Here is a 24,190-nt window from a genome sequence, read left to right on the forward strand (position 1 = left end):
CTCTCAGGAACGGGGAGCTAACGTTCCTGCCCACAACACCGAGTTGAATTTCTAACTGCCGCTCTGCTGAAACTATGTCTTAAAAAACGACACAGTTTGAAAAAATAAAATAAACATGTCTAAAACAGCACCACTTTAAAAATAGATAAACAGAAATGAACTTTAAGATCAAATAGTAGCACATGAGGCATTAAAACCACAGAACGTACCTCCCTTTATGTCATAAACACTGAAGGTCTCCCCGACTGACGGAGGATTTTTTGCTGTTGATTCAACAGATCCGCATCCTCCCTCTTCATGGTCTGGATGCAGAGTGGCGCCCCCACCTCGCTGGAGAAGAGGAACACAACGCCCACGACCCCGGTTACTGCACCTCCAAGACTGCCGCTCGGTGGAGCGACTCCAGCCTCACAGACATCCAGACCAGGATCCGATCCAAACTCCCGTTCCAAGACGCTCAACCTAATCTGACTTTCCTCGGGGACGATCCCGCTCACCCTGGGCTTTTCTCGCGTATTGTCCGTGGGGAGGAGCAGCACTGGAGGGTTTGGGAGGATAAAGATCACGTGGCTTTTCTCACCCCTTTCCCTAACTCCCCAGGCTTCACTGTGCTCGTCCCACGCCGACCTCTGACCTCTGACATATTCAAACTGGAGAAAAGCGATTATGAAGGCTTGGTGCTGGCTGCCAAGAAGGTGGCCGGCCTCCTGGAGAAGGGGTTGGGTGCCTTGGGGGTGGGGCTGATTTTTGAGGGTTTTGAGATCGATTATGCTCATGCCAAGTTGATTCCACTTTTACCCTGTCTATCAGAGACAGCAGCAAACCCCACTAAAGGTCAGCCTCCCCAGTTTCACCCCACTTATCCTGGATATGTGACCTCAGAGGACGGACCTGAGGTCAGCTCAGAAACGTTAGGCGAGGTGCACTCTAGAATTATTGATGCTTAATTCTGTTACCAATAAATGTATTCTGAATTAAGGAACCTTCATTGTGATTTTATTGCTTTGTTTACTATCAGTATACTAGTTTTAAATATTTAAAAATTCATGTTTAATCAGAGAAATCACACTAATAATCCTTTAAATCATTTTAAAATAGTTACCAGTGTTATTTTCTTAATTTAATTATTCTGTTTTTGGCTTAAAACAAATGTGTTGTTTTCTAGGACATAGTTTCTGTAGAGCAGCAGAAGCTCATCAGAAATTCACCTCTGAGTTGTGGGAGTGTTTGCACAGAGTAAGCCCACCCCCACTACCCATCACCCATCAGTTTAAATGCTCTCCCACTGGCTCACTGCCTCAATGTAACATTAGAGATGCAACAAAAATGGTGACCAATGTTGGACTTATCCAGCTGTACAGTTATGAGGCAGATTTCAGCTCAGACGAGGTAAACAAAGATGTACATGGATCTAGTCATCTATGTGACGAGGGAAACTTGTGGCCCGCGCAGCTTATTTTCCACGTCACAAATACAATCTTTTTCAAACTGCATTTTTTGACTGCTCCTAATTCATGATTTGAATAAAGAAATACTCAGAAAATTGAGTTTCATTTTCCTAAGTTCCCTTAAATTCTTGGTCTATCTTTCTAGAAGTGCCCGTTTGAGATATTCCCCAGAGTGGCTGAATAATATGGAGGTCGGGGTACTGAGACGGCCACTCTAGAACCTTCACCTTATTCTGCTGTAACCACTCACAGGTGGACTTGGCCTTGTGATTTGGATCGTTGTCCTGACGAAGTGTCCAAGTGCCTGTGAGCTGAAGAGTGCATGTTTTCCTCCAGTATTGTCTGATACTTCTTGTGACTCGACCATGATGCCCATTTGAATTCATGTTCCCTTCTTATTGTAAATCTTGAAACATCCACCCCGCAGTTTCTCAGAGAGTCCTGGATCATAGTTGAAGTTATTTGTGTGTTTTTCTTTGGATCCCAAACAATTTTTCTGGCAGTACTGGCAGAAATGCTAGTGATTTTTGTATTTGGTTTGAGTAGAAGCCCTCAGTTTCCCCTCTTGATCGAAGTTTGACTGGCATTCTCAGTTCCTTGGATATCTTCTTAAAACCCTTTCCAGTTTTGTATCGTTCAGTTACCTTTTCCCATAGATCTTTTGACAGCTCTTTAGCTTACCTAATGGCTTAGGATCCAGAAATGTCAGTGCAGCACTGGTTAAAGGATGTAAGTCTCTGTTGGTACCCCATAAACTCCAAGACCTTCTGTGCACAAACATTGATTCCAGGTAAACTAGTCACAGCTGAGGATGGTTCCCTTTAGCTCCTATTCAAATCCTTTAGTATCAGTTTGGGTACATGTTGTCAGAACAAAGTCAAGCAAAATGTGCACATGCTGGCCTTTGCTAACTTTGAGGCGGGGTCCGCGGTGCAGAGATAGAGTGATCGACCTCTGGTTGGTACTGTAGATCACAGCACTGTGCGCCCATCTGTCCTTGGGCATACACTGAACCCCACATTGCTCCTAGTGGCTATAGGTTGGCGTCTGCGTTCGGCAGCAGAGCCCCGCCCCCATCAGTTAGTGAATGAGTTTGAATGGTGACTGTAATGTGATTTGGGTTTTCTATGTAGTAAAGTGCTATATAAGTATTTGTCATTTATCATTTATAAGCATGTGCACGTCCTTGGCAGCAAGTATGACAGAGATCTAAAGGATCAAGATTGATATTTATTCTAAAGACCAGGTCCTACATGAAGCAAGAAAAGCCCAGATTGAAACAACCAAAAATGTAAATCTGTAAACAAACAGGTTGAGGACACCTCTGTTCATCATCAGGTTTACTATGAAAAAATGTACAATTTCCTTGAATTGGTCTTTAGAAAAAGAAATGAGTGTCGAAGTAATGTTTTACCCTTCTAGGACAGAGGGTGGCAGCAAATGACTAACTGAGGAGAGAAAATGGTCTCAAAACATTTGTGTTTAACGATTTGTTGTTTGTGGGTAACTGTGTGTGCATAATGCTCAACTCATACAATATATTTTGTGCATAACTGTGTGTACTTGCATTTGAGTTTTTACATGTGCACTTGAATTGAAAAAATATGCAAATACAATTTACACTCACAGAAGTTGAAATGACACTGCCTTAATATTAAATGAATTAGAAACAGCTCCTATGCATACATGTTTTTAAACACAAATATACACACAACAAAGTCATGTTTATGAACAGATCAGTTACTAGTGTAAAAGGGGTTCTGGGACTCCTTTCACTTCTCCAGATATGTGTATAGATGATGCAGATGGTAGTTGGATGATACTTTCTGCAGCTTAAATTTACTAGAAATTCCCCTCTGAGTTGTGGGTGGGACCACTGGCATGGAGAATTATGGTGAATGTGCTCCTGAAGTAAAAAGTTAATAAATTAATAATATATTATGTTAACAAGTAATATATGTCTTGATTATCAGAAAAATGCCAAAAGAACATGAGGGTTTTTAAAAGTGTTTTAATGAAGTTTCTCATTTGGTGTATAAAGTGTCTCCTCTCAGCCCGACCTGCAGCACCTGCCTTCCACCCTCTCCATCTTCGTGATGTACAGGAGAGGCTCAATGCTGCAGCTCAGATCCATGATGGAGAACACGCTGATGCTGATCTTACAGAAGTAGTCAACAAACGTGTAGTAGGACACAAAGGGCATGAGCGCCACTGGTGGCAGGTAGTTCACCACAATGATGCCGAGGTTGATCAGCACTATCTTGAAGGCTTTCTTTTTCACAGGGTGCATCACCTCTTTTCCTGCCACGGAGCGCCGCAGCACCCAGATGATGGAAATGTTGCAGTACACCATGACTGCGAAAGCAAAAAGGATGACTCCACTGAAGATGTCAGACACGCTCAGGGGTCCCAAAATGGACTTGGTGAACGCGTGAGCCAGGATGAGGCCCCAGGCCAGCACGGACACGCAGATGCGGGCCATGCTGTCTCGGTAAGTGGAGAAAATCACAGGGTGAACGACGGCCATGTAACGGTCCACACAGATGCACACCTGCAGTTTATGACAAACAAAACACTTTACCTGAAACAGCCTTTGTTCTTAATCACCATTTTAGTTATCTAACATGTCAAATGTTGCACAAAGGGCCAAAAATATTGTAATTTATTAAAATGATGTTGATTTGGTTGTGGATAAGAAACTGCACCAAATAATAGACATTACAACAGACAAACAGTGAGAATGTCTTCCATCTGTGGATTTACTGGTAGTTTTAATTTTGTGGACTTTTAATCAACTTTTCTTGATCATATTTTTGCTTTTTTTTAATTGTTTTGCGTCTTTTAGTTTACCTCATCCAGTTCTCCAAATTATTTCCTTTATTTCAAATCCTATTTTTCTTACTTTTGTATGTCATTGGGTTCATTTTAATTGTGACATAGTAAAATATTGTGACAGACAAAAAATAACTATAAAATATAATATTTAAAAAAATGTTTCTGACTATTTTGAAAATATATTAGTAATAGCAATGCTGTTTTGGTTGCAAAAGATTTTTTAATGAATTGGTAAATTTATCATTACAATCATGGCACATAATCTGTTAATTCAAGGTGATTTTTTGGATAGATTTCTATACCTTTATTTTAACTTAATTCACTGCAATCGACTGCTTAACACGTGACATTAATATTAAGGCAATGTCACAAAAATAGATATTAAGGACCAAATTTGTTGTCCTGTAATTGTTGCCCTGCTGTTGTGGAAAATAAAAGACGCACATTTTTACATTTGTACACACACAAACTTGCTCAAATAAAAAAGTATATGTATGTTTTTAACTCATAAATGTTTAGGGGTTTTGTATTTCTTTAGTCTGGATGTAGATTGTTTTGTGCAACTATTAAAGAAGGTAAAAAAAAAAAAAAAAAAAAAAAAAGAAATATTTGTTTATTAGCTAAAAACTATGTAGTTAAAATTGCTTAAATCCTTTAAACTCACAGTTACAAATACTTCACATTTGTTTAAAATAACATTTTATTTTTTTACGCTGAAAATTAATAAAACTTTTAAAATTCTTTGGCATCAGGTTATATGACAACATAGCTGCCACACATGTTCAAAAAAAGACAAAAGGAATATTTTTTTTTCAATTTTCAATTAAAATGTATTCCAAAGTTATTTTAATAAAAATTGTAATATATATATGTATGTATGTATGTATATATATATATATACAGTAAACAAGAAAATAGCTTCAGAAAGCTGAAATCTTGTTTTAGTTTAAGTAAAAAGTTCACATTTTGACCTCATTTGATTATTTCCCAAATTTTATGGTGAGCGTTGAAATGTTTTTTGGTGTTGTATGAACCAAAACGAAATGTCGGCAACACACCAAATCTCATTTTTGATCCATTTATGAGTTGTTCCAAGGTATGTATGTGATAATATTATAGTAGTATGGAATAATATGGATGTCAGGATCAAGAGATATCCATATTTTATTATTGTTAGCTTTTAGTCTTTGGAAATTTGATGGATTGTGTTTCATTTTTTACAGTAATAGTGATGGGTCTCTTTTTTATGTTAGCTATAAATGAAAATTAAACCCAAACTTGTTTTTTTTTTCTGCATTTAACATTGCTGACTTTCACCTTCCCAAATCATGTAAATTTAAGAGTGTTTCAAACCTATAGTTCATTTCTTACCATTTCTCGCCTGAATTTATTTCCAAAAAGAAAAAAAAATCACTTATGTTTTTGCTTTTATGTAGATGCTAAATTAAGGTAGTTTTTCTGCTTAAGTGTAACTATTTATATATTATATTTAGATTATATTTATATCAACTATATTTCCTATCATTTATTAACTTACACCAGATAAATGAAAAACATAATTATATAATATTTTTAATTTACCTCAAATATTATATACTAGTTCAGTATTTTTTTACAGATGTATATTGGTCAGCAGGTTGTTATTTTTTTTAATCTACAGAATTAGATTCAAACTAGTGAATGAACTTACGAGAAAGAGTGGTCCAACATCCTTCATCCCATATGCAAATCTAATAAAGTAAAAGATGCGATTGTCGTGCAGCACTAGCCGGTTGACCATGTCTAAGGGCGTCATCAGGCTGAAGTAGGCATCCAGCAGTGCAAGGTTGAGGATGAAGATGTCAGATGTCGAGGCGTCATTTTTTCTGGTGGTGATCTGCCAGATGACCAGGATGTTGCATGGCGCCCCCATTGCGAAGTTGAACACCTTGACCCCGAAGTAAAACACAAAGCCGTAAGGAGCCACAGCACATTCTGGATGCTCGAACCACGGCAGGGGGGCCTTGAGGTTGGTGGAGTTGGTGCTGTTGAACATTTCAGGAAAAAGTTCTGAAGAAACTGTGATACAGGAAAAAAAAAGTTCAGTCAGGAAGTACGTTCATGTTTTAGATTCGCAATTGGTTCTTAGTAGAAAAGTAGCAATCGTCTTACCTTGTTTTTTCACTTCCTGGCCCACTTTTTTGCCTGTAGATCCCTGGAACCAGCTCAAGAACACGAGGATGCAGGTTATCCAAACATTTCTACCTTTACTGTTTGGTTTTCAGAGATTGGATCACTAAATACATGAAGGCTGTTGAAATAGAGTTAATGAAGGTGATCAGTGAAGCAAAACTAAAAGGGGCAAACGTTATCTCAAAGCCACGCCTTTAAACCTCTCTTTGTTAAAGAACTTGTCTTAAAAAACACTGTTGTAATGGGCTCATTAAATTGCTATTGTGCGAGCGTCTGCTTCATATTCCCAATTGTTGTGCCATAAAGATTTTATGTTGTTTTCCCCGAGCAGCTGGCCTTTTGTTGTCTCTGTATTTGCAGTTCATGCTATGGTGCAAAAAGGCTGAAATAAGGTCTTCTCTCATGGGTGTGAAATGTGCTGCAGCACTGCAAACATATCTTCACCTCTCTGAGACAGCAATGTTCTGTAAACAAGTGATGCAAGGTAGATAAATGAGAAATCTAATGCAAGATGTGACTGAACTGTTAAGAAACAGAACTCTGTTGGGTAAGAAACAGCAACAGAGAGTCTGGTGACTGTGTGATAACAGCCAAAGCGTCCGAATGAAATCCTATTAAAGTTAATCCACTTTTTAGTCTACATCATAAAGGTTGATGGATTCTGTGAGAAACAGGACAAGACACACTTATTAGGAACATAAAAATGAGACAAAAGTGTCTGTGTCTAAGACACCCTACAGAAAATTTGACTTATCAAGTCAAAATGAATTTAAATTAAAAAAAGCTTAAGTTAGTTATCACATATAGTTAAAACAAAAGGTGATTGTTGCATTTTTTTTTTACATAAAAATCTTTAAGCATCACATGGTTTTATGTTTTTGAACGATTACAGTTTGGGCTAGCCTGTTAGAGACATGGAGACGTTTAGACTCAGACTTCTGTCACTCTTAAAGGGCCTATATCGTGCTATAAGTCTTTCAGAGTAAACTATCCATATATATGATCATTTAGAGCCTTTGACACACTAAAGAACAAATTTTTTTTAAAAAGTAATTTCTGTGAAATTGGAAGTAAGATGCCTCGATTTCTGCCTTTCACTCCTTGTAAGTCCCGCCCATTTCATGACGTCATCCTAGAGCTGACGTCGGCAGCATGTCTACAAAGATGTATGTGCATATTGTGCATATAAATGGTAAATGAAATGAAAGCAATTTACCGACTACCGCTAGCTCCGTGGAGAAAGTGGGTGTTTGTATTGAACTGGGGGTGGGGCTGGCAGTGCAGACTCTTCCTGGAAAGGGGCTTTTCCCGACTTTGATACGTCACAATGGGAGAACCTGCTCGTGTGGATTGGGAGGGGCTGGTGCTCAGAGAGCAGGGTTGTAGAGGGATTCTAAGAGACGCCTGATGGATCGAAATACACCTTTGGGGTTGTTTATAGAGAGGAATTAATGTCATAATACACTTTAAAGCTCAAAAAAGTGGATTTTTCATGATATAAGCTCTTTAAATCTGACATTCACAGAGTTAATTTGAGACTCCGAAGGACTTGAAGCTTAATTTGGGGTTTGAATAGGAGTCGCAAAGAATAATTTACCCTTTCAAAAATGTGGCACCGCTTTAAATACATAATACTGCTGCTTTTAATATATATATATATATATATATATATATATATTATTTATGAATCTTTTTTTGCATGAACATGCAGAATAGTTGTTTTTACTTTTGTCAGAGACTTGTAAGACTGCCTGTGTCACATAGGATCATTCCACTGAAGATAATTTTACTAAAGTTTTGATAGTATTTCAAATCTGTGAAAATTGTAGAGCAGACCACTTGAGTTGGAGTTATTTATTTTTACTTTTTTTTCTCTTATCAGAGCCAGATCTTCATATTTAGTTCAGAGGGAGCTTTCAGTGTTATAACTGACCTTATGGTTCTCTATAGAATCTTCCAGACTTTACAGCTTACAACCCATAACCTAATTTTGCTGAGTCATCTTGATCTTAATTGTACATCAGATATGGATGAATCACTTTCCTCATGGTGGTGATGATCTTCCCACCTTCATATGCTCCTTCTAACTTCACCTCTGCTTTCCAAATCAGAACTTCTCATCAGCTGTCCTTATCTCCTTATCAACGGCTTACTGCACCTCCTGCTCATCCTTCATGGTTCATTTTCTCAAAACCTGCTCCTTAAAACTTCCTTATGACAGAATTTTTAACACTTCCTTGAAGTGCACCAACCTTTGCCGGAATTCTAAACTTTAATTTAACATAGAATTAAAGATGAACCGACAAAAAAGGAGCTCAACATCTGAAAAACACTATACAAATTTATTAAACATGTTAAAAGCTCAGTTTAGCTCACAAATACCTGCAGCTTTTAATAAAACACAAAAAGGAGACATTTTTCTTAACTTAAAAACAAGCCTTATTTTCAAGTGTTTAGAAGAAATTTATCTTCATCTGAGGAAAAAAGTCTGTGAATCATCTGGAAAAAATCATGATCATGATGTGTCTTAAAAACAACAACAGAAGTATGGAACAGGCAGTTGAATAAATACACATTTTTAATCAAATAAATAAGAGAGCAAAATCCTCTAAGTGTACCTCGACTGTGGAAATTAAAAAAACACTTAATTACTTGTAATTGCATACAACAGAGCAAATAAGGATAATATATAAACACTAAAACAGAGCAAATCATAATTTTTAACATTTTTTTTTACCATTGTTGGTTTTTGAAAAATCAGTTAACCTTTTAAAAATTGCCTTCATTTCTTGTTCTCAGTTATATTTAATAGTTTAATCTTAATTTTCAAATAGTTAATATCTTAGCTTCCCTAAGTATGAAAAATTGTGTTTTTGTAATTTTAATATAGTAAACACACAATGCCAAATTGTTAATCCTGACATAAACAAACACGCAATGCAACCTATCTGATAGAAAACGACCATCTCCAGTGCATTTGAAAAAATTATGGTTTCAATCAACATTTGAAATAAAAAAATAAAATAAAAGCAATAGTGCAAATTAATTATTTTTACATGAATACCACAGTCATAATTACAAGCTGTTGCTAAGCTGCACTTCTTGAATAAGCATTCAAATGTCTACAAATATTAATATTTAAAAAACAATCTTTACTTCCTGGTTTTATACTACAAATACACAAAAAGAGCCAAAATGCATTGATTGATCATTCAAAAATATCTGATAAATCTATGATGTTTTTAAGTTAAAAAATAACACTGATTAAATAAATAGTATTGATAGTTAAAAACAACAGCCGACTCAGTCCTTTGAAGCTACCTTTCATACAAGTGGGTTAATTTATTGCATCAGGCAAGTGCGCATGCTGAAGAACTGAAATTCTTTTTATCATTATTTATTGTCCAATTATGAACATAAAAAAAATCAATGTCTTTGTATTTGTCATTTCATTCCTCGTTATGACATGAGAGAAAGCCCTGAGAGATTCTGCAAGCACCACTTTTCATTTCAAATCTCAAATTTGCACCAAAAGAAGAATTCATCAAATGAGGAAGAAAATCCGTCTTTTAGTCGGTCTGAGTACCGCTGAAAAAAATAAGTTCAAGCAAAAAAATGTGTTTTATAATGTAAATATACACTAATAAATGCTGTAATCATTATTATCAAAGTTACCAGAACTTCTTATTCTCAAATGCATTCATTCAGTTTTGTCTTTTATTTAAAGCCGAGTGCACTGCACAAGCAACTCTCATCCTCTCTGTCATGTAAAAATAGCTGCATTTATCAATAAAACAAAAACCTGCTGACAGGCACACAGCCATCACACAAACATGACTCAGCACAAAATGTTTGGCTTTTGGTCCTGAGCACAGCACATTCCTTTGGCACCGCCGCTCTGTGGAGGTTCTCCCTGAAGCCGCTCAAGAGGTAGCGATCTTCCCGTGCACACGGAAACGGTAAAGACACGTGTACTCCATGTGACCCCAGTTAGAGAGGACTCGCAGCTCCACGACCCGATGAACCACATCGCTCGGGTTCTGAAAGTCAAGGAGGAAAGTCCTCAGGAGGTGCACAGAGTAGGAAATAGGCAGAACTTCATTTAACAAACAAACAAAAATAAAACGAATGCTTTCCTTGAGGCTCGTATGAACACTTTAAGGGACATACAATCTTCAAGCTGTTGTATTTTTAATTTGTGCATGTGTATGTTTTTTTTTGTGTTTTTTGAATTTCGTAATTTTTGTACTTATGCACAAAATATATTGGATGAGTTACAAAACAAGAATTACGCATGCACAAATCAAAAATCAAGATTTATGCATGCACTAACCAGGATGAGTCTATTTTATCTCCACATGCCTAATACTGACCTACTTCACCAATAGGTCAGGTTTTCCCTCTGTGGGCTCACAGAGAAGTCTACAACTTCGATATTCCTGCGCGTCCCGTACAAGTTTTCCCATTTTATGCCCGTATATACCCGTAAGGGCAGTGTGACTAAGGCCTCAAGTCTTCCCTCATACAGAAACAAGGAAATGCAGCTTAAACGTACCGCCAGCTCAAATGTCTGGGATGACTCTCCGTTCTCATCGTAGGTAAACGTCCCGAGCAACTTTCCTTCTGCTGTGTCGTTTTTCATGCCCTGCAACACAAAAAATACAATCAAGGCAAAATTCTGAATTGAACTCAACAAGCTATGTAACATTTAGCTAAGCTAGCTTTCCATGTCTTCCATATTTCATCAGTGAATTGAACAAGAATATGTTATATATACCTATAATAATAGGTGAATGATTTTTATTTTTATTAAAAGACAATTAAAGATTTAGTGAAGTGAGCCCAAGTCCGATCACTCACGTAGACTTGAAAGTCTTTGGGAGCAGAGTCGATGCGGCCGGTGGGGGCGTTGTAGCGTGGGAGGTGGTCCAGTGTCACATGAGTGATCCTTATGGGGTGGGAGAGGGAGATGACCAGAGTGCCTTGAACACCGTGGAATGCCCAGCATTTCCCTGGAAGGAGCACCGGGTATCCCTGAAGACAGAGGAGCCGGAAAGTGTCAAAATGGAGATTGCAAACAAATTCTTCGTGCTGAGACAGACGGTCTGTACCTGTATGACAGTGCGTGGACTTTCAGATGGATACCAGAGAGGGAAACCAAACAGGGTCACGCATGCTGAACGAATCCGGTACGTCTCTGAGCACCTGGTGCTGACCACACTGGCCCCTAGATAAATGCAAAACATAAATCTGTTGAGATTTTATGCAAAGAAAAAATAACTTAATCTTCATCATCAATTTTGTGTTTCCAAAAAAAAGGATTCTGACCTTGAGTCTCCAGAGCAAAGTCTGCCATTTTGTCTGCAATGGGACGTCTGCACTCTGCACATCCCCCTCCGTCTCCAAACCTGATCAGTTCCTGCTCCTGATTCACATTCACAGGAGAGGAACATTACGACACGCAGACAGCTTTGATACCAGAGTTAAAACTATTTGGATGAAATGTCCATGTGAAAACCTTGATGCGATCAGTGAGCCACTTCTCCATGGCCTGCTGGAGCTCTGGGGTCAGCTGGTTCTGGATGGGTTCTGGGGTGCTGTCAGGACACGGGGCTGGAGCTGACTGGATGGACAACAGCTCCTGGGACAGCTGCAGCACAATAAAGCTCTTCAAACTTCAGGAGATGGGCCAAGACAGTCTTTATCTCTCATTTTCTACATGTCCAGTCTTACCTCGGCACTCAGGGCCTCCAGGGTTTGGACTTTGAGGCTGATGCTGGCAGCAGCAGCGTGACTCTCTGCCTGGGAAGCTTTTATCTGCTTGGCCAGACCTGCAACCTCCTGCTCCACGTGAAGACGAAGGCTGGAGTCGGACGCCTCCAGCTTTGCGTTCATGACCTGCATGTCCAGCTGATATTTGTCCTTCAGCTGACAGAAAGACGACCTTGTGTTAGGCTTAAAACTTTACACACACTGGTGTAACTGTCTTCTCCCATCATTTGTCATTTCTTCACCCTTATTAAAACATCTGCATGACTAAAGAAATATTCTAAATTCAACAATCTTATCTACAAATCATTGATTTTTGGACAAAGAAACTTAAAGCATGGATGGTGACGATTTATTTTTAAAATAATAGTTAAAAATAAATATCAACAAAAAAGACAGACTCTCTCACCTGAGAAAGAAGCCGCTCTTGCCTCATCTGAAGCTCCACCTGGAACACACAACAAGTACATAAACCTCCAGGTCATTCTTAACATGCACTGTGTTACTTTTCTTTTAATGCAATAATAGTTGTAGCAAATGCAAAGATTAGAGGATCATCCCGTATGGTTTATTATTTCTTTTACCAAAACATGCTTCATCTTTGCCTCAACAGCAGCAGAAACAACAGCTGGATCCTGGGTAGGAAAGAAAAGTGCCTTTACAATAGTGTAAGTTAGATAATGTACTTGGATTGTAAAAACTGTAGCTTCAGAAATCTTCTGAATCAAAAGCCAAATGTGAGGTAAGGAAATATATTTCTTCTTTGTAAACCCCAAATCACACATAAAATGAGCTTTCAACAGCACACAAACTACAGGTGAGCCGTACCACCACAGGTGTGGGGATGACGTTGGGTTGAGGAGGAGTGGTGAAGACAGGGGGCTGATTCTCTGGTTTTCTGGTTGGTGTGGATGTTGGGGTCTTTGTGACAGTCATGTGGGGGATGAGAGACGTAAGCAATGGAAGGAGCAACCAAATGCCTGAAGATAAAAAATAAAAAATAAAAAAAAAATCACAGTCCATCACTGAGGTGGAGTATAAACTGGGGATGTCTCAATCAGGTTCTTTGGGTCCTAATCCAAGTCCAAGTGTTTTGACTTTTATCGACTTTTACCTAAGCTTGCCTTTTATAGACTGTTCCTTAGCAGCTGTCTCTCTGTTTAATTCTCATTAAAAAGAATAAAATATCTCTTTTTTAATGCCTTTGCATGTCATTGTTTTCATTAAGACAAACAAATAGAGACACTTGCTGTCATTTTTTTAAATGATTATTTAAAGAGTTATTTAGCCCGGATTATGTGACTATCAGGCTAAGTTTTCCTGCTTGAACTGCTGCAGTATTATCCGTGATCTGTTCATGACATGCAGACTTCTACGTTTTTTAAATAATAAGCTTCTACTGTATAGCGCTGATCAAAATAAAAATAAAATAAATATCCAATCTTTGATCAGAATACAATATCCATTCCAGTCGAGTCTGAAAGAAGGTGATCTGGCCCGATTTCTGATCGTGTGATTGGATCGGGACATCCCTGGTAAACACTTATCACACAAGTAGAGGACACTAAACAAATGTGTGACTTTAAATGTTCTAATTATTTACATCCAAACATGCAAAACTGTTTATTTTAAATGTATGTTACTCACAAAGAAGTATTATGAGAAGGAGGAGGGCCAGAGCACAGGCCTGCTTGGTCCGTCTGCTGCAGGAGGCACTAGCTGCACAGTGGAGAAACGAATCAGGAGGGATTGTGATAAGCTAAATCATATGAAATGGCTCAGATATTGTGAGACCAACACACAAACTTTTTTTTCTTTCCACACATGGGCAAGCAGACACATACTGTACCTGAATCTCTGATGTTGAGGATTCTAGACTGTATGTCAGCAGTCGTCAATAAGGCTGAGTCTGCCCAAAACGCATAAACAAATAACTTATTATTCACATTCTGACAAAGATAGACATATACAGAAAATTCCATCCAGGACTTACCGATGAGAGTACAGAAGGCACTGCTGACCCGGTCTATGTATCCAGCATTTGGAGTCTGAACTTTACTGTGATCAGTGCAGCTGCTGCTGCTAGCAGTGGCAGGTAAAGGCCTCAGGTAAGTGCCTTCAGACGAGGAATACCCTGAGCTGTCAACGCCGCTTTGACTGGGCCCCTTCAGGTGAGGTCTGTGGCTTAAACCTGTTTTCTCTTGGATGCAGAGCCCAGCTTTGGCGTTTGTCACTGGGGTTACAGATGAGCGTTTGGTGGGTGTTTGGCTCCGGGGGGAGGACGCTGTCAGAGCAGGACGAGGAGTGGCTGCAGCGGGAGTGTAAGGTATAGTCCTTGTGACGGGCTGGGGCTGCACGCTTGAGGGACATGGATCTAGACCTGAGGGACAAAAAATGGAAGAGTAAAGGCTTTTTCCTTCAGGACTAGTAAATGATCCTGAGTTGTGTGTGTTTCCGTTATGACAAGCATGACAAGCATAAAAAATGTATAGAAAGCATTAATATTAAAGGATTTATATATAAAGAAATGTGATAAAAACATTAAGGAGTACAGTTTCTTAAGAAAAAGCAATTTAAACTTTTAAGTGAAGTTTATGTGTATATGAGCCTCGTTGCTGCACAGGTTCAGTATGTGGAGGATGTCAGTGTCACACTGGCCTGGGGTAACAGCTCTCTCAGGGGTGGCAGAGCTGGCATTGCTGCTGGCTCTGCTGGAAGTGCGGGTAGCAGCCTTTCGAGTTCCTGCTTTTTTCTTGAAAACTCTAATAAAGGAAGCCAGCATTAGAAATAAAAAAAAAGTTTGAAGCTGTAAATGTTTATCACTGCACAAAAAAGAACTTACTTGACCGGGTTCTCACGATAGGATATGTTGGTCACGCTACTGGAGTCCGATTCTTCATCTGAATGGTAGTAACCGCCTGACATCAAGCGAGAACTTCTACGAGACATGACTGGAACACACAGAGAACAGTGACATTCAATTTTGATTCATTATCTACCTTGTTAGTTAGCATCATATTTGTCTAAAAAAACTCAAAGTATCCACAGTCAGTAGTCTAGAGTTACATGTAGCTTGTCTTTCATATTCAACACTTTGTCACTGGGAGGATGCATACATGCACAGCAATAAAGACTCTTGAAACCTTGAAAATTTGTTACCTTAAAATGTACGTTATTACAAATTCAAATTAGTGTTTATTGATCATTTTATTTACCATGTTTTGATACTGTACTGTCAGAACCGTGAGCCACGTATCGTGAATCACATCGTATCGTGAGTTACCCTGAGAGTCCCAGCCCGAAACATTTTTGTAGTCACTATACAAATAAAGCTTTACAGCTTGCTTTCTTCAATATTTATGTCCAGTAAGTTTGACTAAACATTTGCGGAGTTCAATATATAGACTGGATTCTATTTTCTTTAATCTATCTATTTCTGAGTATTGCTTTTCTGAAAAAGGACTCTTTTGCAGGTTGTGGAAATCAAAACAAGAAATTACTCAAACTGTCAAAATACTGTTCTTAATTAAGTGGGTTCAATTTGACCCTAACAAACAAACTGGATAAGAACAGCATCAGTACGAGTAAGCTAACATAGCCCTTTAAGTCCCACTGCGGTCATCTTTTGATCTAAATTTCAAAGCGTTCCAAGTCATCTTTTAATAATGATTATGCCGTTTTTATACGAAATCCCTGAATTTTTTTTTCTTTGACATAGTTTCTGCAGAGCAACAGCAGCAGTTTTTAGAAATTTGCTTTTAAGTTGTGGGCGGGACCGTTGATGAACAGCAACCCCGACCCCACTTCCCCTCCCCGTTGGTGAAAGCAGGGAGCTTGTGGCCCATCTAGTGTATTTTCTAGGACACAAAAAAGTTCTTGATTCGCGATTTGGACAAAGAAATACACAGAAATGTGATTTTAAGCTTAACTTTCGTTATGTCCTCCAACGTGAGAAAAAAATGCCACATGAACATGTTAAAAACACTAAAAACATTTAATAAATACTAGATATATCCTAAATTAACAGCAAATAAAGCTGTTAGGAAAGTAGTAGTGAGCTTATTTAAAGGTGTACACCACAGTCTTAAAGAATGAAGCAGCAGCAGTTGTATTAAAGCATTAGTGTTAGCAGTTGTTAAGCCATTAACAGACATCCCTGTAGTTAATCTTTGTGACCTATATACCAAGTAAGACTTCTTGACAGTAAATGACAAAAAAAAAACCTTAAAGCAGTAGCACAAATAATCTCATAGTATAGCTCATAAATGAATATAATGCAATATGCAAACCAAAAGAATAACACACACTGTTAACAACTGAGAGCCTTGGATACCTTTACAGATTCAACTTGCTTTTCAGTGATGAAAATCACTGATGAAATCAGTCAAGAAAGGGAAGTTTTCTTGACTTCAGCTGCTTCATCATGTGCTCATGTTTGTCACTAAGTATCTAACAAGTTTGACTTTCAGGAGCACAGCAATCACCAAGATTATGTAACAGACTGCTTAAGCTGTGGCATCTGATTGGTCGAAGACGTGAGCCAAAGGTGCAGATAAGCAGTGTAAAGAGTTCACCAACTTTGCTGCTTCCAGCTCATTGAGGAGTTCCAGGCTAAAAACACCTCTTTGGATCAACATTTCAAGCTAAAACATATTGATTTAACATCACCAGTTAAAATATTTTAGAATCATTCTTTAAAAGCTGAAGCTACACCGTCTGCGGTTACATTGTGACGTCAGTAAACCCAAACTCTGCTTCCCCGACTCACTTTAGCTGTACTTAATCTACTAGATAGTCCGCTTGAAAATACCCAGATACTGTCAGTTGGGTAGATGCTGGTCCACATCCGCATTGTGTGTTAGTAAGCCTCTGCTGTGACTCAGCACATGAAAACACTCAGCTTCTGTGGGAGCCATTTTCTTCTGAAAGCTGGCTTTATTCTCAGAAATCTCACCTTGTCAAGCAACTAACATTCACAAAAAGTCCTGCTGTCCTTATGGAGGCGAGTCTGCAGGAGGGCGTAGCGACCATGTGGTTGAAAAAAGGAACTGTCAAGATGACAAAAAAAGGAAGCTGTGGCTGTTTCTACAAACACTCAGGAAGTTAGCGTGAAAGCACTAGTGCTTAAGTAAAATTTGGTCAAAAAAACTAAATTTTTCCTTAAAAATAGGCGAGAACATGAACTTGACAAACCAACATGATATAATGTGATTGCTTACATAAGTCCTTCTATAAAACTTAAAAAAGTAAATGAAGAAAATTTGGTCAAAAAAGGTCTTAAAAATATTCCAAACCAAACATTTCTTGTAGTATTTTTCTAAAATGAGCTAATAATAGCTGCTGTGTGCATCACTGTACCCTCGTGTGTGGTGTGAAGGGGGCAAAGGGGCTTTTTTCAAACTGCTACTGAAACTTTTTTCCATAGCAACGCTCACAACAACCTCATATGCAACCTCACATCCTGAAAGCAGGTTAAAGAGATAACATGCAAAGCACACGTTAAATACGAAAAAAATAAACCTTCATTTTCATTTATGTATTTTAGTACACTATTGATGTTTTTAGCACATTTCAAAATTATCACAAAGCAAAAAAGGTTGTAAATATTTGGACTCCACAGCAACAACAGCTCGCCTCAGGCTTCCTTTTTTCTGAATGCATGAGAAGGCTTTAGCTAAGACAAAAGAACATTTTGTACTGTAATTATCTTAAAAGCTTTTATAGTATTTCCACAGTTCCCATTATGAAGCCAGATCATTACCCCCCTTTTACAGTTTCTACTCATGTGAAATCCAAACGTTCATGGGTAATTCCTGGTAAACTTGTGAAAACTTGTCTTTTTTTTGTGTGGTAGGGGGTACAAGAATGCCTCAGTTTTTCTAACTTCCCTCACACAAAGCGTGAAGGCGGGAACAGTTCAGTGTCAGCAGTGGAGACATCACTCAGTACTAGATGGAGGGAAATCTGATTCAGGTCTGATGATCATGTGCGGTGGCAGACAAAAGACGCCGTTGATCCAGAACAAAGAGAACAACAACTTCATAAAAGCTGCCATTGAAATCATGTGACAAAATTGGACAACAAGGAAAACGGCTAAATGAGGCGAGGAGCTCAGCAGGGAGGTAGGAAATCAGCACTCCCTGCTGAGGGAGCTGGGAGCAAAACCCAATAGAGAAGTTCGAAGATAAAAAAAAGAAATGTAGAACTGTTTAGGATTATTACATTTTTTGGCTGAAATAGAAAGCCCATTTCCTTAGGGTTGGGCAGGGTATGTGTCTATTTTTGGTTGGACATAAACAGAAACTCCTGGCAAACTGGAAAATAGAAATATTTGAGAGCAAACCAAAACAATGACTTTGGACGGGCTGATCAAGAAGAACAGAACGACTAAATGAAGAGCATTAAATAGGATAAGTGAGTGAGAACTTTGCTCAAAAACAGGGCTGATTGTGTACAAAATGTAAGTTTATACACTTAACTGTTTGAATTTAGTGGAAAATATAGCAAGAAGAGGGGAAAACTGGTAATTAAGGAGGCCTTGTAGCAAGGAAAAATGTATTTTCAGTCAGGAGCAGAAGGCAAAGGATGGAATGTAGAGAATTGGTTTTCATCAAACCAAAACTGGCTGGCAAATGGTTTTTGCCAGCGGCTCTCAGGAGAGGACAGCCAGTGAAATCTGACTCAGAAACAGAGCACATGAGTCATCATCTGAGCTCAAATAATCACAACACTATAAAGCAGAGGGGTAGAACCATAGAGTACACACTGTTATTTATTATTTAGCTGAGTAGCTTCTTAAGGAGGTCTGTTTACTACAATATGAAGCAGATGTCTGCTTTTGCTCCCTCTTTGTGCGGTTTTCAGGGTAATGGTCAAACAGAGGACTAAATGAAGCAGCGATCCTTTGGGTAACAGGGTGTACAGCTGCACAGCCAAAATTTGCTGTCAGCTGTTTGAGAATCGCAGTCTGAGAATCTCCAGCATGACAGTTCATATACTAGGTTTGTTAATTTCCACAGCTTTGTATTCACGTGCAAGATCCCACAGCGGATTTCACATTCAAAAAGAAAAAAAAAAAACTATAAATATAAAATAAAAAGTCTCTTTCAGCATATGATTTTCTAAAAACGTGTGATCAATGCTGAGCTTTTTCCTTGGGCCTTGGACCCAGAGTAAGAGTTAAGGTTAAGATTACAGTTACGGTTAAGGTTCAACCACCCAATGATACCTGCAGCTCACTGCTCCTCCAGGGGATGGATCATATGCGGAGAGCTAATTTCCACACACCTGTGCGCGTGACACCTAATGGGACTTTAACTTTTAACTTTAAATGCGTGCAGTCAAAAACAAAATCCAGCCCTGGATACACTTAAAATAAGTGCATCAATGTGCATCTTGGCTGCACATACTATATGAGGAAAAAAAATCCATCACTTTTTGTGCTGGTTGCCCAAATATGAGCAAAGTACGCTAGCCATTAAAAAATTATATATATATATATATATATATATATGTAATTTTTGTGAGGAAATTAGACAAACTAAGCCTTAGCAGCTTTTAACTATAATTTAACATTTTGTGTGATTGAAATTTGGCCTATGTTCATGTTCAATTTCACAACAAAACACACTTTTAATGCAGAGTACTGGCTCTAAGATATGTGAGCTTGAACAAATAAATTTGCTCCAGATGGTTTTGTGTTTTACAAATAAACTTACCACAAATTTAGTACAATAATAATAATAATAATAATAGGGATGTAACAAATAATCAAATTAATTAATATTAATAATCCTACGATCCAACCAGACTAATCAAATTGAACAATAGCGTTAATGAACGTTTCAAAATGAAATAAATCGATTACAAACAATATGGGAAAAAATCTAAATTGAGATACGTAAGGTTAATTTACTATATTGTAAAAATAACCAAATGCCACATGTGATGGCAGCAAAAATTATCAACCATCGTTACAGTTCAACCTGTGGAAACACTTGAAATTTTGCAAAGACACGGAACCATACAGTGTCAAATAATGCTCCATTTGTACTATTTTTATGTGGAAAAACAACAGTTGGCTAAAATTTATGAAACTAAAATGCGAAAGGATATACTATCAATTCTTGTTTACTTGTTTGTTTGTACACATATTTAATTTACACTTGATTATTTTGCAAGAAATACATGAACTTCCTTTGCATCCTTAAAAAATGTATAATGACACATTTGGCTTATTTGTGCCTAAATGTTAAATTCATGTTTTATCAATTGTGTTCATCATTTTATTTCTTTCCTAATTAAACTTTATTTTGCAGCATGTTGCTTTCTTTGTGTTGAGGATGTGTCTTGCTATATAATGAGATGGTGGACCATACCATTCTAGTGACGCTGGACCCATGCCGGGAGTTTAATTCAGCTATTCATCCAGCCTACTGATTACACAACAAACTCACAATAGAGTTAACTATTCTAAAGCAAATAATTACACACTTGACTTGTTTTATACAGTGATATTTAGGAGGGAAAAGGTTCAGTAAATATGTGTAATAGCGGTATTATTAGCCGCTAGTTTAACTGAGTAAATACCAAACTTAAGATGCTTTCTTACCACATGAATGATAGTGCAGACAAAAAGCACAAAGCAACGTGATACACAAGACAGCACACAGCCGTGTGTGACCGAAAACAAACCCCAATAAACGCAGGTTAACTTTTTTTTCTTTTTCTCTTGTGAGTTCAGAACTTACCCCGTTATGTCGCGAGGCGTGTCGCAGATAAACCCGCTATTCACGACCAACAACTGACAGAGTCTCGAGGAAACTGTAATCCTCTCTTCAGTCCACGAACTCACTGGGCTGCTTTTAAAGCAGTAACATTAAGAAAAAAAATGCAACAAAACTATTTAAACTACGACTTTCCCCCCTCCAAGTAACTCCTGTTAATGAAGTTTTTCTCTGGACGAAGTCACGACTTGCATTTGTTATGACAACTCGGTGGTTTCACCGCGCGAGACGTTGACAGCTAAAGTTAGCAAGATTGGTGACGTACTTCCGGTTAGAATTTACAAAATAAATCTACAAAATAATAACAATGATAGTAAAAGCATACAAAAGTAATAATAATAAGAATAATAATAATAATAATTATTATTATGTTTTGAATGAATTCGAGGGTACCCAAACAACTTGAGTGAGGCATTTTATTAAGTCATCTATATATCTAAAATATGTAAAGTCTAAAATGTCTTCAACCTTGAACTATTTTAAACTTTGCACGACCAGAACAGTGATGAATATTTATATGTTTTAAAACTGTTTCCGGTCTGATGTTAAATTCACGGTGAACATCTTTTACTTAAAAACAATCCAGAGCGCGCCCTCTTGTGGTGACAAGTGCACACTCCCCATCACTTTTTAGTGGCTGCTATTCAGCCCACCGACACACTGCGGAGCCACCTCACTGTGAATGACATTGGGAAAGCCTCTAATCAGATTTGTGATGTTGCTGATTTGAATCCATATTGGCACTTTAGATAATAAAATAGAGATATTTGTGACTCAAAGTCTCCAAACTTGATATGAAATATGTTTAACAATGGATTACCCAACCAGACAATGTTGAATTATATTTATTGATGTGTTAATATCCATTTAGGACAAGAAAAAAATAATAAACACATAAATTGTATTAATGGTAGATGACATCTTTTGGACAAAACACCAATGCAAGGGTCCAGGGCTGAGAGATTCTTCATTATTATTCTAGCAGCTTTTCAATAGTGTGATGGGTAAAAAAGTACAGTAAAATAAAGCCTTACTATAACTAATTGAAGCTTCAGAAAAAGTTGTGTTTTTTTCCATGACATTAAATCAAACACAACACTCATATTGTGTGTTTATACCATCTGAATAGTGGTCAGCTGACGTAGAAGCTATTATCAAATGGAGATTGCTGAATAGCTTTTATTTTGTGTAAGATGCTTCATTCTGCAATTTCATGGTTACTGAGAATCTGACTATTGTGGTTATGGGTTTAAAGCTACCTCTATGACTGTAAAACACATCCTTTCTTTCATCTTTTAGAACTGCAGCAGCAGGTAATGAAAACAAGTCAAGGTCAGATCTGTCAGAAAGTCGTTGCCACACGTGAGGGACCAAGACTCCCAAAACGCAACGAAATGCTTTTAAGGGTAATGCTCAGAGCTTTGGCGCTGTTTGCAGCTCTGCAGCCAGCTCAAAATAAACCCAACCTGACCTTATCACTGGGCAGATAAGGTCCAGCCAGGGACGGGAAGGTGGGAGAGGATTATTCTTTATCCGAACAGGTCATTTTATGGAAAAAAAAAATAGAAAGACGGAGGGAGTTTTAGAGAGAAAGGGACAGCTGTCGGTATGTCCGGACCTTTCTGTATTTGATAAATAGTTCTAGAGTCTGGAGCCTGTCAGCGGCACAGGCCCGACCCCTGACCCCAAGACTCACCAAAACAGAGGGATGTGTATGTATTCTGCATCACTGCATCATTGTGTGTATTTCTGCCTGTTGAGCCTATTGTCTCAGAGAGTGTTATCATTAGACTGCAGTTTCCTCTGACTGGGCCGAGGGGGCCACACAGACAGAGAAATAGAAATGTACAATTATTTATTAGCAGCTGAACAATGAGGAGAGTAAAGCTGACAAACTCATCTCTCTCAGTGAACCAACGTTTAATAGAACATTTTTAGGCGCTCTTTCAAGTCTGGCATTTCCCGTCAACTCTCACCGTTCACATACTCGCCCTCCTTATCTACCAAGCTGGTGCCCCAGACACAACCACAGAACGCAAACAAACAGCTGACGTCACACCCCCCCCACACACACACATGCGCTCGCTGATGTCACCGTGCTGGAATGTGATCAAAAATAGAGAGTAAAAGGTGTGTTCCAGGAGCTGTTTGCTTTGGAGAACAACAGAGTAAAGGAGGACCTGGAAACGGGGGCACAGAAGGTCAGACACAACGAAGGAAAGAGTCATGGAACACACCTATAGACGGTGACACACACTGCCCACTCTCACAGACATGCTCACACTGTCTGAGTCATCACTGGGAATCTCTCATGAGCTCCATTGGGCTGGATGTTGTAATGTTCTTACCTGGTGGGGGACTTCAGGTGAGAACACATCCAGAGAAAGCAGTGCGTAGGAGAGATGTAAATTAGGATTACACCGTTGTGTGTGGGTTTTAAACTAGAATCAATCCAACTAAATAAGCTCAATGAAAGCTGGACCTGCTCCTGATGTGTCAAAGAAAGTCCTCCAATGGATGTTTTTGACTAATATAGCAAAAAGGCTGACGATGCCTCCTCTCAAACGAGCTAAAACCACTTCCAGCTATAAAGTAGCAAACCAAAGAACTGTTATAGATATGTAAATTGGTGAATTGCACTGCTAATGTGTGATGCTGCTAAGGTAGCTGTCATAGCAGGAATGCAGGTCTAGGCTTATTTTAGGCCGCGCTCGCTAAATATTTAATGTCACGAGTCCGGCAAGATACTTAAATTTAGATGTTCCGGACAGAGGCCCCACATCTATGACAGTTTATTTATTTATTTTAAAGAAAAAAACAAAGTTTATGCATTTTTGCTTAAAAAAAACTGTTTAAAAACAAACAAGTTCAGATATTTATCTTTCACAAGTAGAATTACTTTTTAAAGTGATTATCTTTATTTTTACCTTTTTCTTTTAAACTTATAAAATAATTAAAAAATAATAATAACAACCATAAACAGAAATATAATGATGGATGACTCCATGCAAAGCTTGAAAAGGACTTTAGATAAAGATGACAACAACAATTCAGTCCAAACTTGAATTTTTACAAACATCTTTTTTACTGAATTACAAGAAACCAACACTGAAAACAACCAAATCTGGTAAAAAAAAAAAATCTATTTATCATACACCCCTTTGTAATTACTTTGAATTT

At 38.1% G+C, this 24,190-nt stretch overlaps 2 protein-coding genes across 3 annotated transcripts in view; one reads left to right on the top strand and one right to left on the bottom strand.

The window, feature by feature from the left end:
* The window catches only part of LOC112137127, a gene marked incomplete in the record, with an annotated part of 2,821 nt that extends 1,839 nt beyond the window's left edge, over positions 1 to 982 (top strand). The window contains 1 exon segment of the mRNA XM_024259286.1: positions 279 to 982. Within this exon segment, the coding sequence (XP_024115054.1) occupies positions 279 to 947 (669 nt within the window).
* Positions 983 to 9,836: 8,854 nt separating this feature from the next.
* On the bottom strand, positions 9,837 to 21,253 carry si:dkey-92f12.2 (SUN domain-containing protein 2). 2 transcript variants are annotated; one of them, XM_024259231.2, is made up of 16 exons: positions 20,975 to 21,253; positions 15,067 to 15,175; positions 14,883 to 14,986; positions 14,218 to 14,604; positions 14,074 to 14,133; positions 13,872 to 13,943; positions 13,053 to 13,204; positions 12,809 to 12,859; positions 12,634 to 12,672; positions 12,189 to 12,383; positions 11,974 to 12,105; positions 11,784 to 11,880; positions 11,567 to 11,682; positions 11,316 to 11,489; positions 11,011 to 11,100; positions 9,837 to 10,495 (listed from the first exon to the last, which is right to left on the bottom strand). In XM_024259231.2, the coding sequence occupies exons 2-16, from the start codon at positions 15,171 to 15,173 to the stop codon at positions 10,379 to 10,381; spliced, it is 1,893 nt and encodes a 630-aa protein (XP_024114999.1). In that variant the 5' UTR covers positions 15,174 to 15,175; positions 20,975 to 21,253; the 3' UTR covers positions 9,837 to 10,378. The 2 variants fall into 2 exon arrangements, with proteins under 2 accessions (XP_024114999.1, XP_024115000.1); XM_024259232.2 differs by lacking the exon at positions 12,809 to 12,859.
* Between the last annotated feature and the right edge of the window lie 2,937 nt (positions 21,254 to 24,190).

This window comes from Oryzias melastigma, linkage group LG1 (genome assembly GCF_002922805.2).
Source record: "Oryzias melastigma strain HK-1 linkage group LG1, ASM292280v2, whole genome shotgun sequence".
NCBI lineage: Eukaryota > Metazoa > Chordata > Actinopteri > Beloniformes > Adrianichthyidae > Oryzias > Oryzias melastigma.

What these genes read in the sequence shown, in the direction of transcription:
- si:dkey-92f12.2 (XM_024259231.2), bottom strand. Translation starts at nt 15,173, where the DNA reads ATGTCTCGTAGAAGTTCTCGCTTGATGTCAGGCGGTTACTACCATTCA. An exon ending in TCATCCCCACACCTGTGGTG is followed by an intron (nt 12,860 to 13,052) that starts GTACGGCTCACC and finishes TTTCCTACCCAG; the next exon opens with GATCCAGCTGTTGTTTCTGC. An exon ending in CCCAGACATTTGAGCTGGCG is followed by an intron (nt 10,496 to 11,010) that starts GTACGTTTAAGC and finishes CTTGACTTTCAG; the next exon opens with AACCCGAGCGATGTGGTTCA.